The sequence below is a fragment of the Chinchilla lanigera genome, unplaced genomic scaffold, assembly GCF_000276665.1.
Source record: "Chinchilla lanigera isolate Chin_1 unplaced genomic scaffold, ChiLan1.0 scaffold00019, whole genome shotgun sequence".
In the NCBI taxonomy this organism is placed as follows: domain Eukaryota; kingdom Metazoa; phylum Chordata; class Mammalia; order Rodentia; family Chinchillidae; genus Chinchilla; species Chinchilla lanigera.
The window spans coordinates 66,391-83,456 of NW_004955420.1; the positions used below are offsets into that span (position 1 = coordinate 66,391).

General features: G+C 40.5%; 1 protein-coding gene across 4 annotated transcripts in view; it reads left to right on the forward strand.

Moving 5' to 3' along the window:
* Positions 1-379: 379 nt before the first annotated feature.
* The window catches only part of Lrriq4 (leucine-rich repeats and IQ motif containing 4), a 33,385-nt gene continuing 16,698 nt past the window's right edge, over positions 380-17,066 (forward strand). The window contains exons 1-5 of one of the 4 annotated variants that reach the window (XM_005382953.2): positions 383-464; positions 5,061-5,175; positions 5,539-6,599; positions 11,392-11,565; positions 13,177-13,315. In XM_005382953.2, the coding sequence (XP_005383010.1) occupies positions 5,580-6,599; positions 11,392-11,565; positions 13,177-13,315 (1,333 nt within the window). In that variant the 5' untranslated portion in view covers positions 383-464; positions 5,061-5,175; positions 5,539-5,579. Of the gene's footprint in view, positions 465-974; positions 1,064-5,060; positions 5,176-5,538; positions 6,600-11,391; positions 11,566-13,176; positions 13,316-17,066 lie in introns of those variants that run through there. The other 3 variants (XM_013513525.1, XM_005382955.2, XM_013513526.1) reach the window with 3 other exon arrangements.

The following is a 17,066-nucleotide window of genomic DNA, read 5'->3' on the forward strand; positions in this document are numbered from 1 at the left end:
ACTGGGCTACGAGCCAAAGCTGCAAAGACGACTGTGACACACGCCGGGGCCTTCAAGTGTGCAGTACTCTGGGTGCAGAGGAGCGCACAGGCGCTGCGAAGGAGCACAATGGGCTTGGGGCGGGGCCTGACCAGGGCGAGCTTCCCGGAGTGTGACGCGGGGCGGAGGCTGAGGCGGGAGGGCCGGCGCGGTGCGGTGCGGGCGGCGGAGCGGGAGGTCCTTCGGTGCGCTTGGTCAGGGCAGACCGCGGGGGCGGGGGAGGGTCAGATCCACCGGGCGCCGAGCACCTTGTGAGGAGCCCTCGCGTCCTCGGCGACAGAGGAGGGATCTGACCGGTCCTCCCCGGAGGCAGCCACTGCAGGACTAAGGCTGGGCGTGGGGTGGAGGTGGGGACGAACCGCGCAGTGTTACGGGGGGAAGTGTAGAGTGTGGTGCCTGGATGCGGAAAGGAAACAGAAAGGAAGGTAAGACTGCGTTAGGGATTGCTAGAGACCGGAGATGGAAAGCGAACAGGGCCATGCGTGTCCGTGGGCTCCCACCAAGCTGAGAGGCAGTTTGGGCTTTTAGAATAACGATGAGATCAGCTCCATTTCCCACCTGCCTTCCCTCTCCCTCAGAGTATTTGGAGTTAGTAAGATAGAGGAAAGCGAAGAGGAATGGGCAGGTGGCTCAGTGGTAAATCGCTCGCCTAGGATGTCCAAGGCCTTGGGTTCGGAGCCTTCTTTGGGTTCCCAGCGCCAGAAACGACAAACGTGGCTTGCCTGAACACAATGAAGAGAGGTTTGCGGAGCTGCTACAGCGGAAGGGAGCGATGTTCTTCAGAGAGAACAGAAAGCACATAATCTAGAGTGACTGATTAAAAAGAAGAGACAGGGCCTGCCTCAACCAACAGCACCTACAGCATTCTTCTCCGTGTCTGCCTCAGAGAAAAACAACAAAACAGCGACAGTACGAATATTCACACAGAACTACAGCCTTGTCAAAGTGTGTGTCAAACAGGATGGTCAAAAGGACATCGATCTCATGCACAACTCTTTCCATCAGCGCCTTCTCCTTTCTCCCAGTGAGTCCCCTTCCCTTTGGAATCCTTCTGGGAGGAGAGAGGTGGCACTGAGCTGACTTCCTGGCAGCTTGGAGAGGCTTCCTGAGGGCTTACATGCAAGGTCATAGAGTGTTTGGAGGTTTAAGTTGAATCTGAACTTTCTAGAAAACAGAATGAAAGCACTGCATCAGGTTATGTAGTCCCATGTTCCAATAAAAGTCAGCATTTGCATTTTTCTGGTGCCTTATTCTAAGAAGGCTAAGTACATTTATCTTTATATAAATAACTTCATAGATAATGTCTTTGTTACTTTGTAGAAGATTTAGAAGTATCTTTCAAATGATTCTTTTATTTTTATTTTTTTTAGATAGTCTCACTATGCAGTTCAAGATGGCTTGAATTCATTATATAGCCCAGACTAGCCTCAAACTCAGTTGATTCTCCTGCCTCAGCCTTCCTAGTGCTGAGACTACAAGTGTGCACTACCATGCTTGGCCTCAGATGATTATTTCTAACCAGCCCAATGCATGATATTTACTTAAAGAAGTCATTTTCCAAGAAATGACTGGCAAACATACGAACCAGTACCAGTTTTGCAAGGAGGAAAGCCTATTGTACATCGAACTATGAAGAGACTGAAAGCATGGCTGAAATCTGTCTGCCAGTTTGGAATTAGCTAAGGAGTTTAAACAGCCCAGGGAAAGGGATCACACCCACTTTCCGACCAGGGGAGGACTTGTGGATACTCTGTAATGGGAGAGTGTCCAGTCTCTCCCTGTTTCTGGTTCAGGTGTTGACCACATCTCATGTCTACTCTAGGTCTGTGTGACTTTCTCATTATCCGGGCTTCTCTCAGTGGAGACTTTTGGTTCTACTCAGCTCGTTTTAGGTCAGGTCCTAGGGTTCTGCCCTTCATCCTGAAAAACAACATTATTAGTTCCCAGAAGCAGGAAAATTGCTGTTTTGTGGCCTATTTTCAGAGTATATTTATATACTCTGAGTATATTTATACTCAGAGTGGTCTGAGTGTATTTTCTGATAATTTGGAGCTAGAATGCAAAGGATTTGGGGAAACTAATACTTAACATGTCCAGTAGCTATATTTTTCCTATCAGATGCCTCGACTGTTTTGGTACTAAGTGCTAGAACAGGCTAAATTCATGGCTGAATTTTCTGAGGACCATACAAAGTGCTGGCTTCAGGTGTTATTCAAGCATGTACATTATTTGGGTATTGAATATTCAGGTCACAAAATTAGTGTTCTGTCATTTAAAAATGTTTTGATCTCTAGATAAAAACATGAGTGACTCATAAAACTTCGCATTATTATTTTCTGATGAGAAAGTATAATAGTGGAATAGTGCCCCAAATCATCTTGCTCATTAACAATTTTAAATGACAAATTTTTAAAAATAAGGTTTTTAATTATTAAAGAGGTGGTATGGGTAGGGGAATGAAAAGTGGAACATTTTAAGAAGTGGATAAAATCAATTCCATTCAACCCAGCTAGTCCCCTTCTAGGCCGCTTCCCAAAAGAACTTAAAACATCATATTGCAGTGACACGTGCACACCCATGTTTATAGCAGCACAATTCATAATAGCTAATTCTCAGAAGCAGCCTGTATGTCCATCAGCAGATGAATGGATAAAGAAAATGTGTTTATACACAATGGAGTACTATTCTGCCATAAAGAAAAAGTTGTCCTTTGCAGAAAAATGGATGCATCTTGAGACTATAATATGAAGTGAAATAAATCAGAAACACAACTTAAATATCACATTGTTTCTCTTACATGAGAAACCCAAAGTGTAAACAAACAAAAGATATATAATAGTCAAGGAGATAGAACTTTTGCAAAAAGGAGGGGGACCGAGAAGAGATGGAGGGAAGAAGAGGGAAGGGAGGGGAAGGAAATAAAAGAGAATGGAGGTGTATTATACATGTGCCAACTCCCCACAAGGAACGTGATTATCTACTGCAAGCAGGTACTAATAAAAAGAAAAGGGATAAAATACTACTTTTGACTGTATATGATAATTCTGAGCAGCTAGTAGTCAGATGAATAATTTGGTGACAGGGCACGCAGCTCGCAGGAAGACTAACAGTTGTGGCAAAAGATGTTCTGCTAAGGCCTTCATTGCTGAAGAGTTTTCAAAAGGAAAGGGTTAGTGGACCCCAGCTTAGACAAATTCTAGGAACATTTCAAACCTTATTATAAGATCACAGATTCTTTTTTCCCTCCTACCGTTTTGCCTAAGAAGGAAACATGTAGGCTGTCAGTAGCCCATTTTTATTATTGTCAGAGCCTTTGACATTCTCTCCACATTCAGCTGAAAAATCTAAAGTGTTCACTTATAAGATTTCCACTCAGATATGAAGTTTATATGGAGCATAATCTCAAGGGATTTTGTAGTTTCCCAAAAGTTTGTTTTGTTTTGTATTTGTTTGTTTGTCAAATAAACGGTGTTACTGTAGAGCACGCAAGATTTTACCCCGTCAGAGCTTTGTGCGGGCCTGATATTCAGACTTGAAAACAAAAGTAGTAGCATTCACTATGTATTTGGGAGAACTGATCAGTTTTCTAGTTGTTTCTCAATCATTAGAGTTATTCAAAGAAAGACTAATTATTAAATTACCTGCCCTATGGTAATATTGGATGTAATAAATTAATTTTACCACATGCAGTTTAACAATCCCTAGGAAAAAACATCCAATTCAGAATCAGTTTTTCTCATTCTTACTTAATTTGGCTGACTTACTGGCCAAGTTTTATACAAATTCTGGCTTATCTTCTTTTATTAAACCCAAGAATGATACACAGATGATCCTCAGTTTACAATTGGGTTACATTTTGATAAACCCATCATAAATTGAAAATATCCTGAAGTCAAAAACATGTTAATACACCCCTAATCTATGAAACATCAGAGTTTAACAACACAGTGTACTGTGGAATATTGGCTGTTTACCCAGAAGATCGCATGGCTTGAAATTCAGTTACTGCACTGTCTAGCACTGTGAAAGTGCCACGTTGCATATTATTAGCCCAGGGAAAGACCTAAAATGTGTATTGCTTTTATATCATCATAAAGTTGAAAATTTTAAACCAAACCATCATATGTTGGGGGCTGCGTGTGTGTGTGTGTGTGTGTGTGTGTGTGTGTGTGTGTGTGTGAGAGAGAGAGAGAGAGAGAGAGAGAGAGAGAGAGAAAGAGACAGAGAGACAGAGAGACAGAGAGAGAGCTGTCAAATTGGTTCCAGAAACATGTGGAAGACATGTTTAAGGTGAGATAATCAGATGATCATACACATGCTCAGACAGACTAGGTGGCAAGATGAATTTTAAAGACAAATAAGCCCTTTCACATGTCCGAAAGCCCCAGAACACGGATGGGAACCCTTGTCTTGGTGGTGCGTCCATGTGGATTTCCCCAGGTGAACTTTTGGAGGCTGTGCAAGAAAACTGAGTCTGAACCTCACACTCAAAGAGAATGATTTTAATTACAGCCAAGTTTTTTGATCTATTATATTTATTTTGTAGTACTGGGATTGAGCCCAGAGCCTCATATACACTAGGCAAGTGCTTTACTGCTAAGGTATACATAAAAATATTTTTATTTTTCCTTTTGAGACAGACTCTCCCTAAATTGCCTGGATTGGCTTTGAACCTGTGATCCTCCTGCTTCAGCCTCCTGAGTAGCTGGGATTACAGACATGTACTATCCTGCCTGGCAAAAGCCAGGCTTCTTGTGAACAACAGTTACTTGCAGTTCGGTTGCAATGAGAATTCTGTAACAAATTCTGTGACCAGAGTGGTGGAAAGAATTAAATTTGAACTGAGGCACCACTGTATATACCTAGGAGCCTTTGACATTTTAAGAAATTTGCATTCAGGACACTGGAGGTTTTTATCTTACAGGATTGAACAGTAAGATTACTCTGCCTAATAACTAAAGGACAAAGATGTTGAAGACAGTTTATTTATTGCTTACTATTTTTCTTTCTTCACATAACAGAATGCGATACTGTCCCAGAACTCTCTTGAAGGTGGGCACAAGGTAACAAGGATCTGAAACCTATACTTTTGTGCTGCAGGATGCAGGAATGATACCGATACGTGGGGTTCCACAGGTACAAAGTCTGAACCGCCTGGTGTGGTAGTGCATGCTTGTAATCCCAGCACTCAGGAGGCTGAGGCAGGAAGATCATTGCAAGTTTGAGACCAGCCTAGGCTACAAAGTGAGCTCAAGGCCAACCTAAAATCAACAGTGAAAAAAAAAAAAAAAAAAAAAAAAAAAAAAAAAAAAAAAAGAAATTAGACTCTGTGTGTGTGCTGTTAGGAGAAAGAGGAGCCCACACTTTATCTTAACATGAAACAAAAACTAATTAATGGCAAAATAATTTCAAGTACTAAATTTAGTAAACTAGATTGTTTTGTTAAGAATAATAAATCTAGTACCAGGGGGATTCTGATTTTTTTTTCTTTCTTTTCAGAGTATTTCAGATTTTGAATATTTGAACTTCCCTTCAAAATAATGTCAGAGTACATACAAAAAGCAGAACACTCATCTAGAGTTCATCAGCGAAGTGATGAACAACAGGTCACTGATAGAACATTTTTCATAGACGCTTCTAATCAGAGCTTGACAGCTATTCCACCAGAGATCTTGGCATTACAAGAATTAGAAGAAGTGCATTTGGAAAATAACCGCATTGAAGAAATTTCCCAGGATATTCACCATTTAAGGAACATCAGGATCCTCTACCTGCACAGGAACAGCCTGAGAGGGCTGTGCCCTGAGCTGGGAGCGCTGAGCAACCTGGAGGGCCTGGACCTGAGCTGCAACCCCCTGGCCCCCTCCTCCCTGACGGTGCTCAGCGGCCTGCGCGCCCTGCGCGAACTGCGGCTCTACAGCCTCGACCTGAGGGAGCTCCCCGTGGTGGTCTGTAAAAACCTGCATCACCTTGAGCTGCTCGGCCTGTCCCGAAACCGCCTGGAATGTCTGCCCAAGGAAATTGTGAACCAGCTCAAACTGAGGGAGATCTATCTGCAGCAAAACCAATTCAAGGTTTTCCCTCAGGAGCTCTGTGTTCTCTACAATCTGGAGGTCATTGACCTGGATGAGAACAATCTCAGTGCCCTCCCGGAAGAAATTGGGGATCTGACGAGGCTGCAAAAGTTCTACGTGGCTCGTAACCAGCTGCCCTCTCTGCCCAGGTCGCTATGCCAGTGTAGCAAAATGACTGTGCTCGATTTATCCTACAATCTCCTCGAGTCCGTGCCGTGCGCCGTCGGCGAGCTCACTGGCATGACGGAAATCGGGCTGAGTGGGAATCGCCTGGAGAAAGTGCCGCGCCTCGTGTGCAGGTGGCCCGAGCTGCACCTGCTCTACCTGCGCGACACGGGCCTGCGGAGGCTGCGGCGCTCCTTCCGGCGGCTGCTGCACCTACGCTTCCTGGATCTCAGCCAGAACCACCTGGACCACTTCCCCGCGCAGATCTGTGCGCTGAAGAACCTGGAAGCCCTGGCACTGGATGATAATAAAATAGGGCAGGTACTCCCCGCGCCGTGCACCCCTGCTATCACTCTGCTCGGATTCCAAGGGTCTTTCCTGCTCAAGATTGGTATAATTCTCTCTAAACAGGACAGTAAGCCACACCTGGAATCCCAGCACGCTGGGAAGCTGAGGCAGGAGGATCACAAATTAAAGTCCCACCTGAACGATTTAATGAAACCCTAGGTTCTCAAACATTTTTAAAAGGACGGGCGCCAGGGATGTAATGCAGTAGTAGAATGCCCTGGGTCTGATCTCCACTAGCACAAAACAAACAGGAATTTGAACTGACTTTATAGGCAAGTAACCAGGGTTTTCAGTGTATACCACAAGGTGTACACTTAAAGTTTACATTTCTTCCTATCCTCTGAAATAGCAGTAGTAATCATAGATAGTAACTAATGTTTAGGTTTTTAAGAGTATATATGTGCCTGTCACTGAGTTAAGTTTCTGTATGGATTATCTCATTTATCTCTCACAATGTTTTTTGGTTTTTGTCCTCAATGATATGATAATGGTGGACAGGGAGCTGAACTAATTGTCCCAGGCCACGTGGCCTGTAAGTGACAAAGTCAGGGTTCTAACCTAGAACTGCTGGGCATCCAGGTCGATATTCTTCCTGGCAAGGGTTTCTTAATAGCAGGTTTTCCTGACACATGTGCCTTAGGCCTTCATGTTCCATCCATGGGATACTACAGAAACAGATTTGTTCCTAGAGACACTGTCCACTTGTGTGCAGCTTACACGTCCAACCTGGCATTGCAGCGTTGGTGATAATCGTGAAATGTGGGAGACAATCAAAGTCAGTGGGCAAAAAGATCATGCTATGTGCATAAAAGGGACTGCTCCTTAGTAATTTAAGTGTGCTGGAGCTGTGTGCCAATGTGGATAGATCTCCAAATTGTGATGTTTCTTAAAAAAGAAAAAACACCAAATTGAAGAATCTTATGAAACCATTTATTCATTTTTAAATCATACAAAACAACATGTATAAGTAAATACATATACATCATATATTTTATGGGTATTTATATCTAATAAAAGTGTAAAAATACAAATTGGAAGAAAATCCACTAAATTCCTAACAGTGGATAAATGCCTCTGGGAAGAAGAAAGTCAATACAATGGGGAAATAGGGAGGGGATCATAGAGGAATTAAATTTTAATTGTAATAATGTGTGTATTAGAACATTTACCCAGTGGATGGTGTTTGAAATAGGGTCTGTGAGGCCCAGGCTTTCCTCAAACTTATGATCCTCTTACCTCAACCTCCTAAGTCACATAAAGCTTGTTTCTTGATTATTTTTTAATATTTGAAGATTAAGACCAGGCGTGATGGCATACCCCTGTAATCCCAGCACTCAAGAGGCTGAGGCAGGAGGATCATTGCGAGTTCAAGGCCAGCCTGGGCTACGAAGTGAACTCAAGACCAGCATGAACTGCATAGCGAGACTCTGTCTCAAACAGACCAAAAACAAAAAAAAAGAAGAGAAAATTAAAAGAATAGCGTTGCTATTCAAAGCAAAGGGCAACTATAGAGTGAGAAGAGGGAGATCTGGAAATCAACAACTGTAACCAGATAACAGTTACAGTTCCTGGCCTTGAATACCAGTCTTGTATCTTTATTATGCAGTATACAAGTCTGTGCTGTAAAGGTTTTTATTTTAAACAGGTTTTATTTGATTTATAATTTCTATAAGGTTTTTGTTTCTTCCTAAATGCTTTGGAGCTTTAAAACTAGCTTTCAGGAAATAAAATTTTTGATGATAACTTGAAAATTTAGAAAAGGAACTAGGACTTAATTTCTCTGGAGGTAGTAACCTGCTCTGGAAGATTTTCAAGGTTTCATGAAAACCCATTCTTCTACCACTCTACCTGCTATAAGAAATGCCTTCAGTGGACAAAGCCTTTCATTCCATAGTTTGAGTGAAAGATTCAAAATACAAAGTACACTTGGGAGGGTTAACACATTGACCTAACTGTAGTCAAATCATGAGTTATATACCTAATCCTTTCCTGAAAGTAATTTTGTTAAGATCCAATTCCAGTTTTTACCAGAAGTCAAACCACAGTGAAGTTGAAAACATGTTAAATGTTTTTATAATGAACATAATAATCTGTATGTACCATGGTTTTTATTCCTGAGTTATTCCAATGGTTTTGTGTATATGGGTTTTTGCCCTCCCTTCTCAATTTCCCCTTAGGCTAATACCTCCTGTAACCCAAGGGCATTTCTCTCCTACTAACAATGGTCCTTAAACCAACTCCTTATCTCTCCTCCCGCAAAGACACAACTGATGGATTTCTGGCTCTTGAAATCTCGCTCATAACTTCTCTTTGCCTAGGTGGATGCAAAACTAGCTGACTTCCAATGTGTACTGAGACAGATCTTATTTGTATAGTACATTTCTATTAAAGGAGAAAAACCAAAGGAGTGTATTCAACCTCAAAATTGCTATACATCTGCCTTAGTTATTTTCTAATTGCTGAGACACAATATCCAACATCCACAATGTAAAGGAGAAAAGGTTTATTTTGGCTCACACTTTGTAGAGATTTCAATCCACAGTCAACTAACTCCAAGGAAGGGTAGCATGGCAGAGGGGCATGGCAGAGGAAAACTACCTTCATGGCTAGGCAGCAGGAAGCAGAGAGAGAAATCAAGGGAAGAGAGAGGGAGACAGAGCCTTCCAGGCCACACCCCCAGTGACCCACTTCCTCCAACCAGGCTTCACCTCCCAACCTCACCTTTAGCTATAAACCCATTGGTGGGTTAATCCACTCATGTGTATCTCACCTTCATGGTCCAATCACCTCCCCAAAGCCTCACCTACGAGTACATGAAGCTTGGTGGGGGACATCAAGATATAAGCCATAACAAGCTCAGTTTATAGAGGTAGCAATAATTGTCCTTAATTGATGCTCTGCAGAGTCTCTATATGTCTAGATGTATTTCTACAATACTTTAATATGACTATAATGAAACTAAATATTGGCTCTTGAATATCCTGAAAAAAATCTTTGGACATTCAAATATGTTTTGAAGAAAGAAAAGCAAAATCTACAAATTAAGTAAACAGCAGTAACAAAGTAACTATATTGAAAAATCTTTTCCCATAGTTTTGGTATGCATTGAATGCAGATGTTTTATACAGTAGTCATGGGATCTAAGTGTCAGATAAAGAATTTTGACAATGTGTGCAGTGGCTCACACCTGTAATCCTAGCACTTGGGAGGCTGAGGACCAGAAGATCACTGTGCATTCAAGGCCAGCCTGGGATCTATATAGTGAGTCTAGGGCCAGCCTGCACTGCATAGTGAGACCCTGCCTCAAGAAAGAAGAAAAAAAGAATTTTGAAATTCGTCTTGAATTATTTGAAATTCAAGTTGAAGAGCTTAAGCATAATGTTCTCTGGAGTTCACTTGATGTGATTTTGTATCAACAATTAAAACTGAAAGCACCCTATAACATTCTCAGGAAAACAAACCCTCACCTTACACAAAAACAGAGAAAATTCCAGATATATGAAACTTTTACTGATACATACAAAGTACACTTGGGAGGGTTAACACATTGATATAATATTCATATGATGAGCTTGCTTTTTGTCTGCAACTCCAAATGACCAATGATCCAATGATTTGTGTCTTTGATCCAGGTATAGAGAGATGTAAGGAGGGGTGACTGAGATGAGCAGAGGTCTAACCAGAATGGAAAGTAAATTGGAGGGTTAGGGAATGGATGTGGGGAATACCCAAGGGCTACAGCAGAAAACTATGAAAAGGGATTTCCTGGTTAAAAATAAAGAAATGCATGAGTTAAGCTGTTGAAATATATAGGTATGCTTTTTCTTTCCATCAAGAAAAATGAGGCACTTCTGTTACCCAGCTGACAGGGTGATTATGTTGTATACATGAAGAATGACATTTTTTTCCCCTATGTGATTCCAGAGGGCTAGAAAGAGACCAATAGGTAGACATCATGGTGACAGATTATGACTTGACAAAAGAAGGAAATCTCATGATTAAAGGGATTCAAGACAGGTAATAGGCTTTTCCTTCCAGGAGATGGTGAGCAATAAAAAGTCAGACGGCTTGTACAGAACATGCTGAACAATTGTAGTAGAGAGTTGGGATAGAGAACTTTCTGAAGACCACCCAACCCCTTAGTCTGGCAGTCTGTGAAATGCCAGCCCAGAATCCACATACGGCATTCAAGCCTGGGGATTCACTGGAAGGCAGGGCATGACAAGACAGAGTCATAACTGTTTTCCTAAATGCTCCGATTAGGACCTGAACATATGTTTACTTCCAACTAAGATTTCTACTGAAGTTTCAAACTTGCTGAGTGAAAGCCCTTTCGGATGAAAGGTGGATCTGATTTATTATGACTATTATTATTGCTGTATAATGTAACATGGGTACTTTTTCAATAGTGTCATGCATTTGCTAGATGATAGGTCATAACAAAGGAAGTTAAAATTGCTCCAATCCAAAATAGTGCACAGCTGGGGATGTAGCTCAGAGGCACAGCACCTGACTGGCAAGCACCAGGCTCTGAGTTTGATTCTTGGTACCTAAAATAAAATAAAGTAGTCCATAAAAGTAAAAAGAGAAGCGGCAAGGAAAAAGTGGAACCAGTCCATATATGCTCACTTATGTGCAAAGTTTTTGTCAGTAGGAGAAACTAATTGCTCTCCTTGTGTTTAGACATCTTCTAAACCAAAAATCCAATTTATTTTCTGACTGTTAAAACAATCAACCTGAAACTTATCTTTTGGAATACTTCTAGTTACCTTCAGAGTTGGGCTCGCTTTCAAAACTGAAGATACTTGGACTAACAGGAAATGAGTTTCTTTCTTTCCCAGAGGAAATATTTTCTTTAGCATCTCTGGAGAAATTACACATTGGGCAAGACCAGGGATCCAAGCTTGCCTGTGTTCCAGAAGAGATTGGGAAACTGCAGGTAAGCCTCCCCCCTTGAGGCATATGCCCCTGACCCCTTAAATTGTCTGACACTGAGACAGCATGTTGTGTCCCCACAGGCTGGGTGTGCAGTCATGCATACTAGGGTTTCAGTTACAAACAAGGAGTCATTTTTACATTTTGAAGCTTCAACGATCACTGAACATCTTCACAAAACTTTATTATGATTGCTATGGGTTTGTTTGTTTGTGGTACTGACAGCTGAACCCAGGACTTTGTTTTTTGTTTTTATTTGTTTGTTTGTTTCTAGTTTTGAGACAGCATCTTCCTTTGCAGTTCAGGCTGGGCTTGATCTCACTATGTAGCCCAGGTTGGCCTTGAACTCACAGCAATCCTCCTGCCTCAGCCTCCTGAGTGCTGGGATTATAGGCATATACCAACGGCCTGGCCTGAACCCAGGAGCTTTTACATGCTAGGCAAGTGCTCTAGTGTTGAGTTATATCCATAGCCTTTTTTTTCCTTTTAAAATAAATCCCCAATCCTTTTTTTATTCTTTATTTTGAGATAGGGTCTTATTAAATTGCCTAGGCTGGGTTTAAACTCTTGATCCTTCTGCTCATTCTGCTGAGTAGCCACCCACCCAGTGACGATTGCCATTGAATATGTCATGCCATACTTTTTTCCACTGTGTGTTTTTGACATGTTTTCTTTGTAGAAACTGAGTCACACCTCTTACCAGTTAGTTTCCATTTTTCATAAGTAGCCCTGGGAAAACTGTACTATTTTGAAATTAAAGTATTATATGGATGACATTGTTGGGAGCCTGCATTCTGGGCCCACGATTCGCTATAATGGGCAACATGACCTCCCTCCCTGCTTAGGGGTGTGTACATCATGTTGCACCAGGCTCATGCTGATGATGAATCTGTAGTACTGTGCTGAACTGTAGCAAAGCAACAAAGTAACTTCATTCAGCAAAGTCTTACTAATGTGTATCAGCTGTATATGTATCATTTAGAGAACTGTTAATTTTTTCATGTTCCTGTTATGGTACTCTTGATAATGATAAAATAAATGTGGACTACTATACAATTCCCAGTTATAGAACCAAGCAATGGCATGTACAACATAGGCAACTCTCAACATGACATAGAGATCTTATTCCTAATTTTCTATCCTTTGCCTCTATGTCCACAGCATGCTTTTCATTCTCTTGCTTCTTGTACATGTCATACCACAATCCTAGGGTGAAATGCTCAATTACATAAATTTTAAGTATTGTCTGTATTTTGGCTACTTCTGCTTAGTTATGATGTTGGGTTACATATGATGTTGGCGTAATCGTTGAAACCATTATAGTTCTGTAGCAACTGCCACAGGTAACCAGCAAAAGTTAAAAGGAAGCAAATGGTAAATGTACTTAAGTAGTCCAAATTATTTTTCATAAAGTTCTAATAGAACAAAGTTACTATGCAGTAACTATGTACTAATATTCTAGTAATGGCTTCATTAAAAGTAATTTTATTCCTTGGTTTGGGTCTTTCAAATGTTTTCCCTTCTATCTCCATGCATGATTTGCCCATTGACTTTAGTTATTATAATTCATTTATCAAGATATGGATCATTATGGTATACTGTTATGTTATTTCAGAGTCTTAAAGAGCTATATATAGAGAATAACTGTCTGGAGTACCTGCCTGTATCTTTGGGGTCCATGCCTAAATTGGAGGTTCTTGATTGCCGGCACAATTTACTTAAGCAACTCCCAGATGAAATTTGCCAAGCACAAGGTGAGGAAGTTTAGTAGATTCACAGCCTAGTAGAATGTAAGGCCAATTTCCATGATGAGTGGATTCCTTGCCTTACTGAAGGCCTTTTTTAATATTTGGAGATCTGAGCCTTGTCTCATCCCCTCCTTGAACGACTCAATAGTGACATGAAGAAGAAGTGCCTTTATTAGTAAAGCAAAGAGTTTGGCAAAGGTACACTGTAATTTGAGTTGAAAAGAGAAGTAAATAGCAACTGCTAACACAGTTGGCATACATCCATACTTGCATTACACCCATCATCACCAACTGTCTGTGGATACATGCTACTAATATATGCCAGAATTTGGAGTTGTAGTCCTGCAGTAAATTCTCATCTAAGTCACTAAGTCACTTGAATTACAAGAAAAAGTATTGATATGAAGTAGTAAAATAACAAGGGGGACCTAAGGAGCTATGTGATTGACTGGGAAACAATATATGATTTCTATTTAAATACCCAAGCATTTTCTACTAGGCACACTCATTCTTTATTTGTATATCCACCAATCCATCTATTCATCCATCCATCCCATGTAACAAGCTTTGCTGAGCACTTCCCGGAACCAAACACAAGTTTTTGCCATAGTGTGCCAAGTGTCCAGGTTTGTTGACATGTTTTCAAACTGTGACTACTCTTCAATGAAAGGAGGATGAAGAAATACAATAGGAGGGGCTATAAGCTACATGCAAGATATTCAAAGACAGAGGGCAGAAGCGGGATGCAGATATCCTTGGTCATGATTCTGACCATAAATTTTTCTCCTGTCCTTTGTCCCTAGAGGAGTGAAACACTCTCAACATTTTTTAGTATTGATCATTTTCTTCATATTTATTTACACTACCACCAACTTTTTTTTGAACAAGGAAAAGGAAGATATGTTTTTTTAAAAAGAAAAATGATACAATTTTTGATAACAAACAACAAAAAATTATTTCAGAACACAAAGACTTCAATATATACCATGACAATACACACACATTTTAAAAAATCAAAGACTCGTGAAGTTATTTTCTTTAGAACTTAAAAAAATATATTTTGGCTTCTTCCTGCTGGGGATGTGCCTACAAATACACTACACTAGACCCAACTGTTACAGCAAGTAGTGAAAATCACTCATGGGGGCCAGAACAGGACAAAGCAGGGTTTTATTTAGCGTGTGGCTGATACCCCAACTATTGCCAGTCAGACATATGGACCCCAAGGACAGGGAAACAGCAGTTTATATAGCAGTTGGTCCAGTTTCTAAAAATAGCAGGGTATTTCCAGAAAGGGGGAGTACAGAGCTTATCTAATCACATGGTGATAGTCATAGTCATGGGGTCATTACAGCATTTGTCAGAAGCAGCATTTTATCAAAATGAAAGCTGTTTACAAGTGAAAACTGCTTAACACATGATTTGGCGAACAAGAGTGAGTTCATCTAAAGTTTAAGGGTTTTAAAGTAGAGCTAGACACAAAATGGAGTCTCTTTGCTAACACCCAGCTTTGGAGTTGTCATAAAGAAAAGAACTTGGTTTGCCTTAGATGTCTTTTGTGATACTGCATGCCAAGTAACAAATATTTCAAAAGAGTTGGACTAAAGAATGCATGTTTTAATTTTGCCTGTTTTCTTTTTCCCAGGGTTCTTGTGCTAAGCTACATCTCCAAGTCTTTTCTATTTTTTATTTTGAGACAGGGTCTTGATAAGTTGCTAAATTGGCCAGGTGGGCTCAAATTAGTGATTCTCCTGCTTCACATTTCCACAGTGCTGGTATTCCAGGTGTACACCACCACACTCAGCTCCTTTTTCAAAAAAAATGCATTTAATTTGTATTATGTTTCTCAAACATCCAGTTTCATTTTTTTAAATTTTAAAATATAAAAGAAGAAAAACATTAACAAACAGACATCCACTTACAAAATAGCATAAAAACAATACAAACAAAACAGAGTTACAGACAAAGTTGTAGGAAATTAACAATGGTTGTTGTATTACTTATTGATATCTTCAAAGTGGTTTCTCAGGAAAACAAATAGAGACATCCAAGACTGATCAAACATGTAATCATTAACTGTTCCTTTCTGTAGAGCAATAGAAGACAGTCATACAACTATGTTAGCTATCCTGTATATACATACTTATATATAATTTCCCCTTCTTTCCCTTCCCTTTTCCCACACCTGAGTTGCCCTTTACTTTTCAGGATTTTCCTTTCATTTCACAATGTCTATCATACCTCCTAGTTTTTAATTCACTCTTCCAGGTCTTACACTAGTGAGATAATATGATACTTACACAAGCAGATCTGATTTATTTCACTTATGAGTATAGTCTCTAGTTGTGACCATTTACGTATAAAAGCCTTGAGTTTATCTTTCTTTATAGCTGTGTAATATCCCATTATATAAAAGTACCACAATTTTTTTATCCATTCCTCAGTGTATGGACATTTGGGTTGCTTCCACAATTTAGCAATTACAAATTGCACTGCTATGAACATGGGTGCACATATATCGCGGTGATATGACGTTTTTAGATCTTCTGGGAAAATACCCAGAGGGGAATACCTGGGTTGAATAGGACCTCTACACCTAGTTTGCTGAGGAATCTCCAAACTGATTTCCACAGGGGCTTCACCAGTCTGCATTCCCTCCAGCAGTGGAGAAGGGTTCCTAATTCTCCACAGCCTCGCCAGCATTTGTTATTGGTTGATTTCTTAATGCTAGCCATTCTTACTGGGGTGAGATGAAATCTCAGTGTTGTTTTAATTTGCATGTCTGAAATGACTAATGATGTTGAACATTTCCTCATGTATTTATTTGCCATTTGTATTTCTTTCTCTGAGAAGTGTGTGTTCATCTCAGCTGCTTATTTTTGGATTGGGTCTTTGAAGTGGGTGGGGGCTTGTTATGGTTTGTGTCTGTGTGTCCCCCAAAGCCTCATGCAGTCATGGGGCAGGCTTTTAGAGTTTGATTGATTATGGGTGTGAGTGCTATACCCGTCCTGGGGTGGATAGTTTGCATATGTAAAGGAGAGGAAGAGGCTGCTTGCGGCTGTTGCTCCCTTGTGTGTGCTTGTTGCTTTTGCTATGTTCTGCTTCCATAAGCTGTAGCCCTCTGCCATGTGCCACTCTGCCTTGTAACGGGCCAAGTATGGACTGAAACCTCCACAAACTGTTAGCGAAATAAACCTTTCCTTCCTTAATTTTGGGTGTCAGGTATTTTGCCCTAGCAACGAGAGAAAAGTAACTAAGACAGGGCTGATGTGTTTTAATTCTTTATATGTTCTAGATAGAAGCCCTTTGTCTGAGGGACAGTCAGCTAAAATTTTTTTCCAATTTGTAGGTTTTCTTTTTACTCTGCTGGTGATTTCTATTTTTTTTTTTTTGGTTTTTCTCCAGTACTGGGAACCAAACTCACGACCTTGCGCTTGCCAGGCAGGTGCTTTTGCCACTTAGCTAAATCCCCAGCCCCTCTGCTGGTGATTTCTTTAGATGTGTGGAAATTTTTCAGTAAGATGAGAACCCAGTTGTTGATTCTTTGAAGTATTTCCTGTGCAGTTTGGTTTTTGTTCATGAACTCTCTGCCTACCCCTTTGTCTTCAAGACTTTTACCTGCTTTCTCTTCCAATAGATTTACTGTTTCTGTTTTAATATTTTTTTTTATTTTAAAGATAAAAGGAGGGAAACATTAACAGACATACAACATTTTACAACATATCACAAGCACAATACAGACAATACAGAGTTACAA